This window comes from Ischnura elegans, chromosome 3 (genome assembly GCF_921293095.1).
Source record: "Ischnura elegans chromosome 3, ioIscEleg1.1, whole genome shotgun sequence".
In the NCBI taxonomy this organism is placed as follows: Eukaryota; Metazoa; Arthropoda; class Insecta; order Odonata; family Coenagrionidae; genus Ischnura; species Ischnura elegans.
This window is the reverse complement of record NC_060248.1, coordinates 93,696,066-93,713,486: the sequence shown is the minus strand read 5'-3', so window position 1 is coordinate 93,713,486 and position 17,421 is coordinate 93,696,066. Positions and strand designations below refer to the sequence as shown.

At 40.7% G+C, this 17,421-nt stretch overlaps 1 protein-coding gene across 1 annotated transcript in view; it reads right to left on the bottom strand.

Annotated features, from left to right (window-relative positions):
* Positions 1-1,469: 1,469 nt before the first annotated feature.
* LOC124155218 (E3 ubiquitin-protein ligase TRIM32-like) overlaps positions 1,470-17,421 on the bottom strand; it is a 35,207-nt gene continuing 19,255 nt past the window's right edge. The window contains exons 7-13 of the mRNA XM_046528933.1: positions 11,989-12,243; positions 10,149-10,268; positions 8,239-8,448; positions 5,554-5,733; positions 5,396-5,511; positions 3,163-3,440; positions 1,470-2,511 (exon numbers count right to left, since the gene is read on the bottom strand). Coding sequence (XP_046384889.1) covers positions 1,844-2,511; positions 3,163-3,440; positions 5,396-5,511; positions 5,554-5,733; positions 8,239-8,448; positions 10,149-10,268; positions 11,989-12,243 — 1,827 coding nt within the window. The 3' untranslated portion in view covers positions 1,470-1,843. The remainder of the gene's footprint in view (positions 2,512-3,162; positions 3,441-5,395; positions 5,512-5,553; positions 5,734-8,238; positions 8,449-10,148; positions 10,269-11,988; positions 12,244-17,421) is intronic.

The window sequence follows — 17,421 nt, the reverse complement described above, 5'->3', positions numbered from 1 at the left end:
TTGTATTTTGACTGGCACATGGCTCCCCCCCCCCCCCCCCAAGGATATCTCAACTTTGTTAGGAATCACAGGTTTCATTCTAAGACCAATTTAATCAACGCGGCAATTGCTGTTCATTTAACCGACTATGAATCTTAACTGTTTGAAAACTTTAGAAATTTATAAACAAGAATGAAAGTAGATGATTGTTTTTTGGGTTAATGCCGTTGGGTTGACGCATTTTTGGTGGGTGACAATTTCGGGCACGTTCCAGTTCCCGTCTTTGAGTCCAAATGACCTGCAGAGCTTCATTCTTAATAAATTATTATTAAATCAGCTCATTTTAACCCAAAGACAGGAGCTGGAATGCGCCCAAAACTGTCGTCCACCAAAAATGAGTCGACGTTGTTTTAACGTGAAAAACGACCATCGATTTAATCACAGCGGAAGCCACCGTAACAAGAACAAAAGTTGACCGAAGTGGCATGCTGCCGCCCATAGAGACGATGAAGACACTTGGGCTAGCAGTCGCATGAGGACCCCATCAACTGAGCACATCGTGTAACTTATGAGCCTAGGCTGAGTCGAATGGTCTCTCGCCAGGTCCTCCTGGGTAAAAACTACCTGCAGTCCCCGCTGAGTGAACAATAGCCGAGTAATGATTTCTACGAGGCTGACTAAACTGCAACATTGGTATTCTCTCCAAGATCAGGAACAATAATACGTACACTAATGGTGAGGCAGGAGTGAAAGTGATACATACTGGTTAGTGAAAAGCGTTTTTTATTTACGTAGCTCATAATTTTATACACGACAATATATTTAGTATGCAGTTAGGGAATGGAAATTCTTAAAGTACCGTTTTACGTGGAAAATATTGTTATTTCATTTGATTTATTGAAAATTTATATTTATGCGAATGGTGTGAAGCATTTTCAATTTTAAAATTTGTCATTCAGTGTTCAAACTGGAAAATGGGAACTCTCGAAGTGGATATATAATATTTTAAATTATGACAAGTCTAGGGCGTGATGATGTCTTCAGTAGCAATGAAGATGCTATTTCATACCGTCGCATGCACAAAATGAATTCAACAGGAACATATCTACAGTGAGATATGAGTAGATGACCCGCACCAGGCTTAAGTTTAGAATCCTCCTCTAGTAGTAAATTTGGAGTGTGATCAGCAGCAGCTTGACTATATCACACACTCCATTCATGGAGTCTCTCTGCCTTTGCACTTTCAGCATAGTCCTCAGAATTTTGAATCTTTCTTGCTTTTGGTGAGTAAAAGGATACATTACTGAGCAGGCTTTAAGTTGAGAAGCAGACCTCCAATCAGGACTGTATTCATTGTGTAATCAAGGCCATAGTATGAAGGTTATCTGATCACCATATCCATTGGCGGATCTAAGGCATGTGCCCCCCCCCCCCCCCCGAGACCCTTAAAAATATGCAAGATTTTTAATACAGTCCCATTATCATTGCGTTCGTTTTGTATTATGAGGTATCCTTGTGCCCCCAGAATAAAATCTTGGAAACAGCCTTGCTTGAGCCCCCCCAGAAAGAAATCCTGGATCCGCCCCTGACCATATCTGATACCATTGTTTAAAAAAACTCAAACTTTCACGTTAATTACAATATTTGCAATTAAATTTGCTGAAGAGTATATTTTATATCTCTTGGCTTCAATCTTTTTAAGTGTAAACATATTTTAGAATATAAAGGATGTGTATTTTGTAGTATGCTATCATTTAAGAAATTTTAAATTCGTTGAGAGCTACTAAATATCATAAATTAACCTTGTTTAAAAATTTTCCCGGCAGTCTTTTTACAAGGAAAGGCTTTGCGTGTAAAAAGAACATTAGAAAACACTGATACAGTGATTGTTGGCATCGCTGACGAATAACTCAAACAGTGGTCCCACGTGGACCGCCGATGGGTATCCGAACTGCCCGGCTTCCTTCCCCTGACTCCCGATGGCCCTGACCAGCGTCCCGTTGGGCCGGAAGATCTGCACCCTGGCGTTACCCGAGTCCGCCACGACCACGAAGCCCATCCGGTCGATGGCCACTCCCCTGGCCGACCGCAGCTGACCCCGCTGGCTCCCGAGAGAGCCGAACACGCAGACGGGCTTGAGGGGGACGTTCAAATCCCCGGTCAGGAGGCCGCTCGTGTCGAAGATCTTGATCCGGTTGTGCCCGGAGTCGCAGACCACGAGTTTGGAGTGGTCGGCGCTCAGGGCGACCCCGGACGGCTGCCTCAGGTAGCCTGAACCGGGAGAGGGCTCTGCCACGTCCGGTTCCCGCTTGAAGGAGGACACCTCGGAGCCGACGAAGGTCACGAAGGAGCCGTCGGAGGCATTGAATACCTGCACCCGGTCGTTGCCCGTGTCGGCGACGAAGATGTGCGAGTCGTTGGCCGCGATGCCCTCCGGAGAAGAGAGGCTTCCGGGCGAGCGGCCGGACTTGCTGAAGCGGCGAAGCCAGTTTCCCTGCGTGTCGTACACGTGGATGCAGTGGCACCACTTGTCTGCAGAAAGAAAAGTAACTCACTTAAGTTTTCCGTGAGAATAAAAAAAAAGCTGATTATTCATGCGATTTCATCATGCGAGTAAGGATTTACATCGGCATTAAAAACTATAATTTTTTACTTTAATGAAGAATTTAAAATAGAGCATCTTGCGTGGTGCGATGATGATGATTTCCGTCATAGACGCTCCCTTTACACACATTTTTTAAGATTCATTAGAGTTACCAGGGAAATGTGTCGTTGCAATAAAGGATGACAGTGAAAAACTTTGAATATTTACCCATATTATTCTAAAAATGGTTATCTATACCCATGATTGAATGTAAATTAAGGAAAAAGCATTATTTTATCTACACTTATGTGAAAATATCTACCTTTTACGTTATTTGTAAGTGATTCAATTAAGCATACTTCTGAAGAAATTCTATGCTTACTCCATAAGAATTGGTAGATCGTTTAAAAAATTAAATTTAGCCTTATTTTTAGAAAATAAAAATATCCTCTGAAACCAACTCCTGCATAGGAAGCAATATGAGTGAAATTTTGGTTGCGGCTGATTCCGTAGAATTTTCAGTCATCTCGAATGTTCTATAATAGTAAAATCTACTAATAATGGTTCAGTCATGTAAAAATGAGTATTAGTAATCTCACCGGAGACGTAGACCTCGGCCCTTGCCTCGGAGAAGGCGACGCCGAAGGGGCAGAGCATTCGCTCTTTGCCGGGAGGAGTGGCGAGCGTCCTCGAGTACTTCCACCCGCTGCCGCTCCGGCGCGTGAACACGGAGACGCGACCGCCGTCGGATGCCGCGACGTAGAGCTCACCTTCCGCCCACGGGGATACCGCCAATCCCGCTGGACGGTAGAGCTCGTTCCCGCCGCACCCACGTGTGCCGCCCCACCTCCAGCGGGGGGATGTCATCGAGCGACTCCTGTGTAGTACATGAGAAAAATCATAGAATATCCGTCTTCCTCAACTAAAGCATGAGTCATTCCATTATAACTGAAAAAAATCGCAAACTTGTTGTCCGACCACCTCCAATTTCAACTAAATTTGGCGCATTGGTAGCCCCAACCTTTACCAGACGTATTCCATCAAATAAAGTAACTTTTCCCTTAATTACGGAAGAGGGTTATTGAGGCTTATTAATTATTATTATTATTTATTAAGAAGAGACGGATTAAGAATTATTTTTTCCCTGAGAGTTCATTGCTTAGACATCCACATCAAATCGCCAAATCAACGCCCGAACCTTCCACTCTTAAATCAACTCATAACCCACAAACCGTTCTTTTGGAACGATTTGTATTCGGATGTGTGCTAATTGAAAGTCATTACGAAGTAAGTTTTTTTATGAGGAAAGAATTATAATTCCAATCAGGGGCGCAGCGAGGGGGGGTTTGGGGGATAAAACCCCACCCCCCAGAGCTCAGAGAAATTTTTAAGATGAACCCATTTTACTTAATTGGATTGATATTACTAATATATTAGTGTAAGGATTAATAAAATATCCCTTATAAAGTCGTAAAAATCACCATTTTGAACCATTTATCTTAAAATTCCGCAATAGGGTGGTTTCCTTTTAATTTTTTATTGACTAAATCGAAAGATTATTACTCCTGGAGTACGTATTTCACGCTTTTAGATTTTTAAATGACGACATCCAATATTCGCGATTAAATGAAAGGTGAGCATTTTCAAGCGCGCGAAAACGGGACGGCTGAGTATGAATACTGGGAAAATCCCGTGTGACGTCATTCTGGTTCCCGATACCGCCGTGTGAGGTGACCTTTGGGCGAGGGTATGTGCGCCGCTGAGATGCAGGCTGCTAGCAAGTAGCGTTTGGCTTAAATAAGGATTATTAATACCCTATCAAACGAAGGAAACTTTCCGACCTTAGGCAGTTTTAATAGCAGATTATTAAGACATGTTTCCCTGAGCTCTGTGCCTCATGCATGCATTGGTAATCTCAGACGATGTAAAACTCCTATCTATTGGTATAGAAATTAGGTCCCTGTGAAGTAACGTGGAGTGGCATCGCATGGGCGCCAATCTGGCCGTTTTCAAAAGCGGTTATAATTGGCCATTGCCATTCGTCTAAACTGGGATTTCTAAAACCAAATCATTTATATATTATGAATACACTAATGGTGGGTAAGGAATCGCAATCAATGCATTTCGTTTTCTTTGATGAAGGAAACTACCCTATTTATTAACCCTTAGAGTGCCGGGGACCGTTATCTCGCTCCTCCAATCTCTCGCGAAAAGTGCCAGGAGCGCGATGGCACTCCTCCTGCAATGTCACTCTTAGATGCTGATTGTTCACTAATCATTCAATACTCTATATTCATTTTATTTTAACATTAGCTATTTTCTTTAATTTATAAAAATAACTCATATTACAAAAAAATTCGTCACATAATACATTAGAAAGGTGAAACCACAAATCAGAAAAAATGCCCCCCCCCCAATAGGTCAGAGAAATTTTTAAGTAAAATCTATTTTACTTAATTGGATTAATATTGCTTATAGAATAGTGTGAGTATTAACAAAATATCCCTCAGAATGCCGTAAAACTCAACATTTTGAACCATTTGTCTTAATTTTTTCTGGCGGAGGGCCCCCGCACCTACCGCTTACCCTGGCGGGTATACTACACCCCCAGGCACCCCAGTATTAGTTGCGCCTGTAACCCCCCCCCCCCCCCTAGCCTTAATTCCTAGCTGCGCCCCTGATTCAGACAGATTTGCAAACTAGAAAATGGGAACTTCCGAAGTGGCTATGAAGTATTTAAATAATAACCCTGATTCAATTTATTCAGTTGATGTCCATGAAGCATTTGTTTTGTAATAATTAGTAGTGCATGTGAAAACTAGTCTGCATTACCTGTAGTAGAGGGAGAGTTCGTCGTGGGTGGTGGGCAGCGCCCTCGCGGCAGACCTCCGCCTCCCCTCTGCCTCCCTCCTACCCCTCTCCGCCCCACCCGCCACCCCCTCCACCCCCTTCTTCCCACCATTCCCCCCCTCCTCCTCCCCCACCCTTTCTTCCTCTTCCTCCTCCTCCTCTGCCCCCTCCTTCTCCTCCTCGTCTTCCTCGTCCTCCGGGTCCAGGATGCGGAAGTTGGTGCGGTCGAAGGTGAGATGTGACCGCGCCCTCTCGCTCCACGTGGACGCCTGGGTCAGCAGACCCGAGGCCTCGCGGCGGGCGTTCAGGAACATCTCCACCTGACAGATGAGCAATGCCAGGGTTAAGGGCCGTATTTATAGTCGTTTCCATGGAATGCTTCCACAAGTCTTCCATCCGGAAGGCTTAAAAAAAAATTCTAGACATCGGTATTTAAAAACCTCATATGGAAGACTTGTGGGTGTTACATGTGACAACGTTGGCGACGACAGGATAGAGATTTGTTTATCAGCGTTCCATTGTTTCTAGCTTAATCGCTGGAAATGGCCACACAAATGTTGCTTATTTTAGGAAATAGAAAAGAATAGTTCGCTAAATGTGGGTGGAAATGGTTTGAGAGCTCATGAAAATTGCTCAAAATATTAGAAAGAAGTAGTATCAAGGGAAGAAATAAATCCGATTATCGTTTTGAGAAATTAATTCAACTAAATCACCGAAGTTTCTTTTCAAGACGAAAAGCAATGCCCACAAAGAATAAATTGAAATAAAGGTAAGAGAAATGTGATTGATTGAGGTGGATAGATATGCCGCGAATATATACTTGTTCATAAAACAGCGCGGAAATATTTGTAGGTATTGTCTTTTCCTCAATTTGAAGCGACTTTAAAAACGTTCCTCTTGTGCGGACCAACTCCATTCGTTTTTACTTGGGGTAACTATGGAGTTGGATGCCTCGTTCATAGCATCTTTACATGGAATAACTTGACTTTTTATGACCGAGCACCCAGTTAGTGATGGAAAAACCGATTTCAATTGAAATCGAAAATCGGTTTTGATCAAGGAGGCTGTAATGGAGGGGGCACCACTGGTTCCGAGCGTGGAGCGAAATGTGGCAGGAATGGGGGTGCTTGGGTAGGATAGGCCACGCCCACTTTGACCAAAACATTGACAATCCCATAAGGGTTTTCACTTTGACCACGTAAAAAATTCGGAAACTGCGTCTCCAATGCATTCCAACCTCCTCGCTTTTGATGGTCAAATATCGAGGAAACGGAGCTTCTAGTTTCGATTATCCCAAAACTTAAATATGCATGCATTTGTAAATTTTTACTTCCAATAATTCAAGCATGTATTCTGATTAGATTTTTTTCTTTTCCTCAGGTGTGTATTTTGAATGTTTTTCGAATAAGTAATAAACATGTTTAGTAAAAACTTTTCTTATAAAACGAACCGTCGATATTTTTCGATTGATTGATCTTTTGATTCAAATTTCTATTCTTGTTGAATACTCGAGCTGTTAATTGCTCGAAAACTCGATTTCGACCGACATTTTTCTATCACTAAACCCATTTACCCTGGATACTCAGGTACTTGGGAGTGTATTCAGCTCCCTGCCTCGGTATTCTATTACTGCATTCGAATACATTTGGAACACTGCTAGACCAGACCAATTGACGATGTATATTCTTCAATCAGTGCACCAACCGTGCAATAATCGTTCAATCGCTTTCAGAGGGCTTACAATTGCTTTTATCTCTATCGATAGGCAAAACTATCTTTCTCCCTATGCATTTATTTCAATGGATATTCGAGCGAGTGCTATTTAGGGAAAATGACATTAATTGATATCATAAGGCTAGTGATTCCAGGTTTTCGTATAGTCAAACGCGAAGTCGACTAGCGATGTATGCCTTAGTTGAAGACTCTTAACGATTTCATTGGTTAATAAAATTTAGGTGGCAAGGAGGCTACGGTTCATTGAGGGGGTTTTATTCTTATTGATATTTATCTTTTAAAATATCATTAGAAATATTCTATCTCTAGAAATATTATTATATATCCGATTATCACATCAGTACTCATATATTCACACATAAGCTAAAAAAATGTGAGGAAATCACTACTCATCAAAATTTCTGGCCTCATAAGGCTGGTGCGTACTGGAGGAAGGTAGGAAAGGGCAATACTATTTCACTTATTGTAGTAAAATGACATATAATTCCCTCGGAGCAGTGGTGCAGTTGTCGGGAGCATGCCCACGAGCCGCTGGAAGTTTTGAGGAGTGAATAGCCGCTTAGCCGCTAGTGAGCTGAGCAAGAAGAAAAAACAGTGATTCACACTGTGGTCTCGCCTCCAATCTATCCTTGCTCTCCGAAATGGTGTTGTCGGCCACGTAGAAGTTTGCTAGCGCATTTAACAGCGGTTGCACCAGCTGAAAGAGAAGCGGTGACACCTAGTTAACACGGAGGAAAGAACTGTGGATACGAAATCGGAGGGCGGGCTCACTAGGTTATACACCTGGGCCGAGGTCTGGAGCGTTAGCTTATCACCTCTGCACCGCAGAAGGGAAAGGACAAGGAAGGATAAAGGAAAGAGGCGCCACCGCGATAGGAGCCCGACGACTCCTCCTGGGAGGGGATAGGGAAGGAAGGGATGGCACGAGGAATCCCGCACCGTCACAAAGGCGGGCGGATCCTACCACTAGCGAAACCAGGAAAACCATTACTGTGCCAGCGATTTAAGAGGATTATTCTACGAGGAAAAATAATCCAACGATCAAATGAAGGAAAGAACAGTCATCCCGACTGCGCCAGCTGGAGACCAACCTTGCTCTCGGAGGCGGTGTTCTCGAACTCGTCCGCTGAGCAGTTGGCAAGTGCGCCCACGAGTCGCTGTCTCAGCTCGCGTCCGCCCTGCATCCGCTCCGCCTCGAGGGCCGACACGCGGTCCAGCAGACGCCGCGAGTCCTCGGCCACCTGCGCCACACGCTGGTCCCTCTCCGCCTCCACCTGCGACCGCAGATGCTGGAACCGCACCTTCCATTGAGGAATGAACACGCCGAAACTATGTGAGTAATCCATATGGCAATAGGGTGGTTTCCTATTATTTTTTTATTGCCTAAATTAAAAAATTATTACTCCTGGAGTACGCATTTCATGCTTTTAGATTTTTAAATGACGATATCCATTTTTCGCGATTAAATGAAAGGTGAACATTTTCAAGCGCGCGAAAACGCGACGGCTAAATATGAATGCTGGGAAAAGCCTGTGTGATATTCTGCCGTTATTCTGTTTCCCGCTTCCGCCGAGTGAGGCCACCTTGGTGCGAGGCTATGAGCGCCGTTACGATGCAGGCGGCTAGCAGGTAGCAGAGTACCCTGCTAACAGGCAGCACTAGGCTTAAATAAGGATTATTAATTCCTTATCAAACGAAGGAAACTTTCCAATCATAGGCAATTTTAATTGGTGATTATTAAGAGATGTTTCCCCGAGCTCTGTCCCTCGTGCATGCATTGGTAATCTATGACAATGTAAAACTCCTGACTACTCGTATAGAATCTAGGTCCCTGTGACGTCACGTGGAGTGGTTTCGCATGGGCGCCAATCTGGCCTTTTTCAAGTGAGGTTAAAATTGACCATTTACATTCTTCTAAACTGGGATTTCTAAAACGAAATAATTTGCATATCATGAATACATTAATGGTGGGTAACGAATCGCAATAAATGCCTTTCGTTTTCTTTGATGAAGGAAACTACCCTATTTTTGTGTAATAAAATTCTTCATTTCGGGACTTTCAGACAGTGAAGCCTGTCTTAAACAGCCACCGGACGGGATGAAAAGAAGTTACCGCTTAAGGGTATGACCTCTGAATAGCTGTGACAGACTTAAAAGAAAAAATAATATAATAAATTAATAATTTTATAATATTCCACCAACCAATGGCAAGGGATAATTAGTTTCAATTTAATGTATGAATACCATTGCTGATATTATTAATGAAACGATATGGATTGCAGGCCTCGGAGGGGCGGCTGTGATGTTTATAAATTCGAACTTTTTAGAGCCCTCTTCAATCAATCTTTCGAAGGCAGAGTTTGTCGATTATGAAAGAGGAATTTTCAAGTGTTATATAAAAGTATTTATTGGAAAAGGAATTCGCCACTTGATATAGATGCTCAGTAGGGAAAATTTTACCGTATTTATTTAGCATGGAACAACAGCTTTCAATGGCACAAATATTTTCATAAGTCGTGAATTGATAAAGCGGTAGCTCCTTTTCATGGGAGTGATTGAGATTCACTTTCATGCCAATGAAATTAATTCGTGTTAGATATTCCTTCTGTGCAATACACCAGATCAATCCATAAAATGGAGAGAAATCCTAAGTAACGATCAACCGATTAAGGACGACTCGGGCGAGATATAATCCATACTGCCGAGGAAATCAAAACTTAAGAAAGATGAAGTTTTTCCCCTTGATGCATTAGCCTCTATTATGCGTACATCACAGCTACCTTGATCCATCGAATCCTAGATACATCTACAATATTTCTCTATGTAATCCTAATTTTGGAAGGAAATAGTTAATTTTTGCCTAACGAATTTGCGTTGAGAGAGTTTTTGAGCAAAAATATAATTTTCACTATCATCATCATACATTTCCTAGCTATTCCTTCCCGTTGATGGCGCTAGTGTAGTTCTTATTCTCAGCCGACTCCTTTTTTATGTGAATTACCGTGAATTCCTTTTCTGCTTCTTCAAGTCTCTGGGTGACTCCTTTTATTTTCTCTTGAATTTCAAGCATTTCTTGTTTCATTTCTTTTAAATGCTCAGGAAGGCAATCCTTGCACAGCACCTGAAAAATAAAGTGAGCTCATGTATGATTTATGACATTTCTGTGGAGCATTTCAAAACGTTTAAACTATTCAGCTTTGTTTTTATATCTCCTTAAAATATGGCTCTTATTACTCAACTATTGTGTGCATTCAATCATTTTTTACGGTTCTACTTCTGAATTCAAAAATTTAAGGATCAGTTTGTTGCGGTAGCAGATACAGAAAAAACTCAAGGGGGGACAAAAAAGTGATCTAGAGTTACTTTTAATTTTATCTAAATAAAAATAATCAAGTCACATGCAAAGTTTAAGAAAGTTTTAATTTAAGCGATTACTCATATCAAGACAATTCTATCTTATGATATAAAAAAGTTACAATAGTGGTTCAGCAATATTTGGCAATACGGGCGACCCTGCTAGAGGGGGGCGCCCCACCCCCGCTCCATATGCACCCACCACTGGTATCATGTACAGAATTATTAAACTGGCTTCATTTGGTGTAATGTGTAGTATGACCATCCTAAGGAATGCCTGCCCAGCGGACGGAGTCATAAGAATGTGCCTGACAGGGACGCAGCTAGGAATTAAGGCTAGGGGTGGTTTTAGGCGCAACTATATACATAATACTTACGGGTGTGGGGGTATTGCATACCTATCAGGGTAAGCAGGACTTGCGGGGGCCCCCCTCCAGAAAAATTTGAAGAATAATGGTTCAAAATGGCGAGTTTTACGGCTTTCTGAGGGATATGTGATAAGTCCTATCTTTATTCTATAAGTAATACTGATCCAGGTAAGTAAAATGGATTAAACTTTAAAATTTCTCTGAGCTCTGGGGGGGGGGTTTTATCCCCCCCCCCTCGCTGCGCCACTTGTGCCTGAGGATAAGGCACACCGCCTAAACCCGTTCCTGCTTCTTTCCATGGGGAAATTGTACGATAAATTGTCTTCCCTACCTACTTACTTCTACGTTGAAAGCGCATTATGACGCGATATTCAGATTTGAAAATTTCCAGTCAACCGTAGACCAGCATAGTCAATGGCGCCTCTTGATCTGGCTTAGATTACTCGTCTGGATGTCCGATTCGATTTGTATAGAAGGAATTCAATTTTTAAGCAGATTTTCGGCTACTAGTTTTCTAAAAAAGGGTAACGCAATGGCATATGCACTTTAACCCTCTGTCGCGGGTCGATATATTGGCTTTTGATTCTCAGCCGAAAAGTGCCACGAGCCGAAATATCGATTTTGTAGCAGCTAATTGCTCAAATTAAAAATTATATAGCAACTTAACACATGAATAAAAAATCAGGCTTAGTGATAAAGTTAAAAATTAATACAATAAGAGTGGAATAAAAGAACAGCATGCTGTTGTACCAAAAAATGATATAGAAAATTTTCTCAAGAATGCTACGTTTAATTGAAATGCCTATGGCATTTTTCGCCAGTGCCACTGCAATCACGTAGCAACAAGAAGGTTGAATATAAATTAAAATTAAGTCTTATTTTTTGTAGTTTTCTTGATGTAACGTTCGGATAAAACCCTTTAAAATGACCTCGGGTAGGTGACCATTACTAATTCAATATGAAAAATTTCTACCGCGATAAATTGCGGTGTAAAATGAAATAAAGATAATGATACACCCTTATCCTCTAGGCAACTGTTTGCTTCCGCGATGAATACATAGCCAATAATTCATTTCAAAAAGTAACTTCGTTTGGAATGGGATAGAAAGACATTCAAACCTGCTGACAGTGTCCGCAAATGTATAGATGCGGGAGTCCTCCGTTTCCGCACTTGGAGCATCCGCTGCCAGATGGCGGTGGAGTCTGCGGCAAGGCGGGCGGCCTCTCCGAGAGCACGCGGAGCAGCGACTCCAAGTAGATGTTGGTGGGGAGGGAGGCGAGACCACCCTGGCGCGGGATGGCCGCATCCCGTCGGCACGTCGGACACTTGACCACACCCGCGCTGCCGTCGGCCGACCCCAGCGGCGAAGACATCTGAATGGGTGCACACAAAAGACATACAAAACAGCCTGAGTGATTAATGTTAGAGGGACTAGATCATAGACCTATTCTAACGGATAACCTCTACTTACTTAATCATATTGCCTAGAATTTTTTCCTGCCGTCTAAATGTTTTACTTTTTTACGTCTAAATTGTCACCCGTAATTTTCACCGTTTACATTGAGAAAGCCATTAAGGAAATCAAAGAAAAGGCATTGGGAGTGAATATCCATGGAGAAAAAATAAGCATGCTAAGATTTGCCGATGACATAGCCGTTATAGCAGAAACAGAGAAGGATTTGAAAAATATTCTGGTTAATATGGGTAGGGTAATGAGTAGATATCAACTGAAAATAAGCACGAAGAAAACCAAGATCTTACTATGCAGCAGAAGAGAAGAAGTCAAGACCAACATTAAAATAGGGAGGCAAAAACTGATAGAAGTGGATGAATTCTGTTATTTGGGAAGCAAGATAACTAGTGACGGGAGAAGCAAGAAAGAAATTATCAGCAGAATAGCCCAGGCGAAGAGAGCATTCCACCAAAAGAGAGACCTGCTTACAGCGGGAAACTTAAATATGGATGTAAAGAAACAATTTATAAGATCCTACATCTGGAGTATGCTCCTATACGGAAGTTAGGCATGGACAATGACCGCAGCGGAGAAAGCAAGGATAGAGGCCTTTGAAATGTGGTGCTACAGAAGAATGATGAAAATCAAATGGATCGACCGAGTTAGTAACGAGGAAGTCCTAAGAAGGGTAGGAGAGAAGAGAAGCCTCATGAAAACCTTAATAAGAAGACGGAACAACCTTATAGGCCACATCTTGGGACATGATGGCCTGATGAAGACAATCGTCGAAGGACAGGTGGAAGGCAAGAATGGAAAAGGAAGACCTCGAACAAAATATATGGAACAAGTAAAGAGAGATTGAAAGAGAAGAAATACGTAGGAGTGAAAAGATTAGCTGATAGGAGAACTGAGTGGAGAGCTGCGTCAAACCAATCCTAGGATTGTTGACCAGTGATGATGATTGCCTAGAATTTTTTCCTGCCGTCTAAATGTTTTACTTTTTTACGTCTAAATTTATTTATTCATCGCACTCATTCTATTTGCCCATAATAATCCAAAGTTGCTTCTTGGTAACATCAAAAATGTATACATTTTCAGCTGTATTCTGGAAAGATTTATACTAAGTGTTCATCAGTACTGTAAAGGTTAATAGCGAAATATGTACCTTCCACAATAATTATGATTGTGTAGAAAATTTTCACATCTGTAAAATGAGAAGTCTTGAAATTTAACTTATCCCAGAAGCAGCTCCGGGTTAGAAAGGGTTAAAATATAATTTGATTTCTTCACATAGAAATGGAGTTATTCCACCCGTTTACCTTAAATGACCAAGCATTTCTATTTTATTTCTAGCGGTAACGCGTATTTCATTCAGGAAATCACTGCACTATATTACATCAGGCCATTTTGACGTTTTAGTGAGCACATTTATGCATTTAGCCTTCCTTATTACATTTTGAAATGGAAATAAGCAGCATACTGCCATAGCAAGTGTCGTGTGGCAGGGGAACAGGAGCGACGTGACCATTGTTCATTTAAATTTTTTATTGTAAGATTTTTTGTGAAAATTATTCAGTTGCATTAATAAATATAGAAAAAGTTTATTTTTAATGAAGATATCAATTAATTTTAAACACAAGCGAAGAAATATTTCAAACAATTACTACCCGTGAAAATTACGAATAATAGTCCTTCTAGGTAGCCATGCAACCCCGGTCCTTCTGGTGTTAAAGAGGACCCATCGATCCCTCTCGGCATCTCGTCCGATTTTGTCTCCCTCTGGTTGTCTGGATATCTGGTTGAAATTTAACGTTGTTTGATTGAAATTTTCAGGGTATATTGAGTTCAACTTTGTGAATATTCTCCCATATCTATAATTAGGGGTGAGCCGATAATTAATTCCGATATAAATACTGGCCGATATTGGACTATCGGCATATCGGTATCGGAGCACCGATATCCGATAATTTTTCCTCTACCATAACGTTATTTATGTATTTACCTCATCAAGGAAAATCAGGAAGTATTCATTCATACTCTGTGGTATTTAGGATTGAAATATTGGACCAGATTAAGTTATCGGTTCTAAATATCGGTTATCGGTACTAAATATCAGTTATCGGAAAAAAATATTATCGGCTCACCCCTATCTATAATATAAATTTGTACTTCTGCGAATATACTAAGATAAAATAAATAAACAGCAAAAAAGGAACAAATGTGCAAAACAAGCAAACGCTGACGAGTATGCACTTCATGTGCCGTAAAAACTGCAAGATAAGTTTAAAAAAGGCAATGCTTTGCGAAGAAAGGCCGGGCTGCCGGAGTGATGCGTGGAAATTCTGTACATCGTCAATCCTGGAAAATCTCGATAATCTGAATGCAGATCAGGAATGCATTAGGTTACAGCCAGTACATATGGTAAAATGGTTTTATTTGGAGGTGACCTCTGGGGGAAGGTATTCAATTGGGGCATTTCTCCTGTTGGGGGTTCTTAATCTTCATCTGCCATTAAGATTGTGTACCCGGAATCTTTAAGGAGTTTCTGAACCTTTTCCCCATCACCGCTCGCAACAGCCTTGTGGCCATATCTCCATAAATTTATTTTTAAAGGTTAACATATATTCCTCTTCTCCAAACATGAAGAAGTTTTCAAATTAGATGCACAAATATCTTTTGATATTATACAAATGTCTTTTCAAGTACTTTTTTAACTTTCTGTAAAATGTTCACTACCTCAATAGATGTTATAATTCTTAACGTACTGAGGGCCCGAAATAAGTTACCTTATCCTCTCCAGACACAATAAAGTGAAGAATAATAACGTGTATTGAATCTGCGGATTAGGTAGAGTTTGGCGGGGCCGTTTTTGTCTCATTTCATTTAAAACATTTGAAAATAGTGCTTGAAAATATTGAAATATCTGAGGTATTAAATTTTTCACTCTCAATACGCAGTCTATGCTCAAATAAAACCTCAGAACAGTTTTCTTACAGCAATTCACTAAAATTCTTGCGTTAATGATGAGTCTTTTAAAAGTGCAAGCCTGTAGAATAAGAGGTTTTTCATCTCATTTCCTCACGGGGCATGGTAAGTACTCGGAGTTGAGGGAATCTCGCCATCATGAAAATGCAAGTTACAGCACAATGTGATCGTTTGAAGAAAAATGAAAATTGTGCAAGATTTAAACCAAGTAAATAGCCGATGATTGCTTCATTGGTCACGGTAGCTGTGACTTCTCTGTTGTAGATAGCATTCAATGGAGAAGTTTAAAAGGTTATATTTTTTCGACTAGTTTATTTACTCTCGTCGAAACGTCTCTTTGGCTTTCATCCTTGAAAAATTACTTATAGCCTAAGACGGTGTATTTTCATTGTTTATAGTAGTTCGTACGAAAATTAAGCTAATTTAATTTTTTCCACTAGGCCAAAGGGTGTGCTACGTATAATCTAATAATTCATGTTATAAGGTCGTAAAGAATTTCCAAAGATTGCAAACAGGACGAAAGGTATTTGGTGAGGCTTTATCCAAATGGGTGGGTTGGGAAACTTCTTATTCTTATTTAGAGTCCATCCCATTCCGAGCTTATTAACATGAGAGTTCACCATGGATAGGTCCATGCCCTTAATCCCACCCCTCGAAGATTCGGCGTCACTGAATTCCCTTTAATCGATAATGGTTTACCTTGACCAGAACTCGAACTTAGGGCTCATATTTTCATATCTTTCTGGGCTCCTTTTGGTTTATTTTCTGATTTAATTCAGAAAAGGACTTTACACATTGGTCCCACATTTGATGATAGTTAGGTTGTGTTTTAGCTGCTGAAGATACTTGAAGCGAGAACCCGATCTGGGACTTTTGGAATTCGTTTTCTTAGTTACTTGAAAATTGTGAAAGATGAAGTTTAGTCTTCGTTAAGAGTTTTTCCTCGATCAGTATACTTTGAGCGGATCAAATACAAGCCCAAGGCGAATCAGAGTGTCCAATTTTGAGCTCTGGTCTGGGTAGTTCATATTTTTTGGAATTTCCGAACTTAATGTAAGGGAATAAAAACACTTTAAATATGTTGCTGTCTAAATTATAGGTATGTGTCATTTTCCCATTCAAGTCACGTACTAATCAAAAATTAATTAATATTCTCTGCTTTTCCTTTGAGAATAAATATTTCAATCCCAACAAAATATATAAATTACAACGATGAATGCACGGTCTAATAAAGAGACTTCTTTAATGAACTATCCCAGAAGCTGGTTGGCTGTGGTACCAAATGCAAGGCGTGATATTTCTCGACGAGTAACCTTGAAGTCATTATATCATTTCCCGGCAGTTAACTTCGCTAGCAGTTTGCTTCGGTCTCGAGGGATCAAGGAGGGACTGAACACAATGTCACCCAGTGACTCTGCCATTCTCGATTTTCCTTTGACTTCGTCGCTCGTATCATTGGTGGAAATCTACACACCTCAGACATGATGGGTGAATGAAAATATAACCTAACCAGCTATATTACAATCCTATACATAACTAACCGATGTATTTTACTCATTTATAATGTTTTTTCTATTTCATATCTTTCTAGGATATTCTAGGTTTATTTTCTGATTTAATTTAGAAAATTACTTTACACATTAGCCCCATATCCGATGATAGTTAACTTAAAATTAAAAATACGTACTTTCAGATTATTATCTTTGTGAGTCTAGCAGCATGAATTGAATTACTCTTCAATTGTAATTTTGGGGTGTTATAATGCGAGAGAAGGGTTTAAAATTCACTCCTCCCCATTTTATGCAATGATTTATGGAGGTTACCTAAAGTTGATGTCATTGGCGCCCAATAGGTGATGGGCTGCACCTGTGATTAAAATATCTAGATAACAGAGTATGAGCTTATACCACGATGGCATGAAGGAACAAACCTAGTAGCTTTCCGCAGGGAACAGGTATTTTTGGAAGAAAAAATACTACTCTTAAAAATTTGATCGTAGCTCGCTAAATTTCAAATATTTACTTACAGGTTACTTTCTTGATGGATCACACTATATGAATATAATTATTTGTAAATGGCGGATAAAAGTAGTTCTAGGGAACTCAGGGAAAAG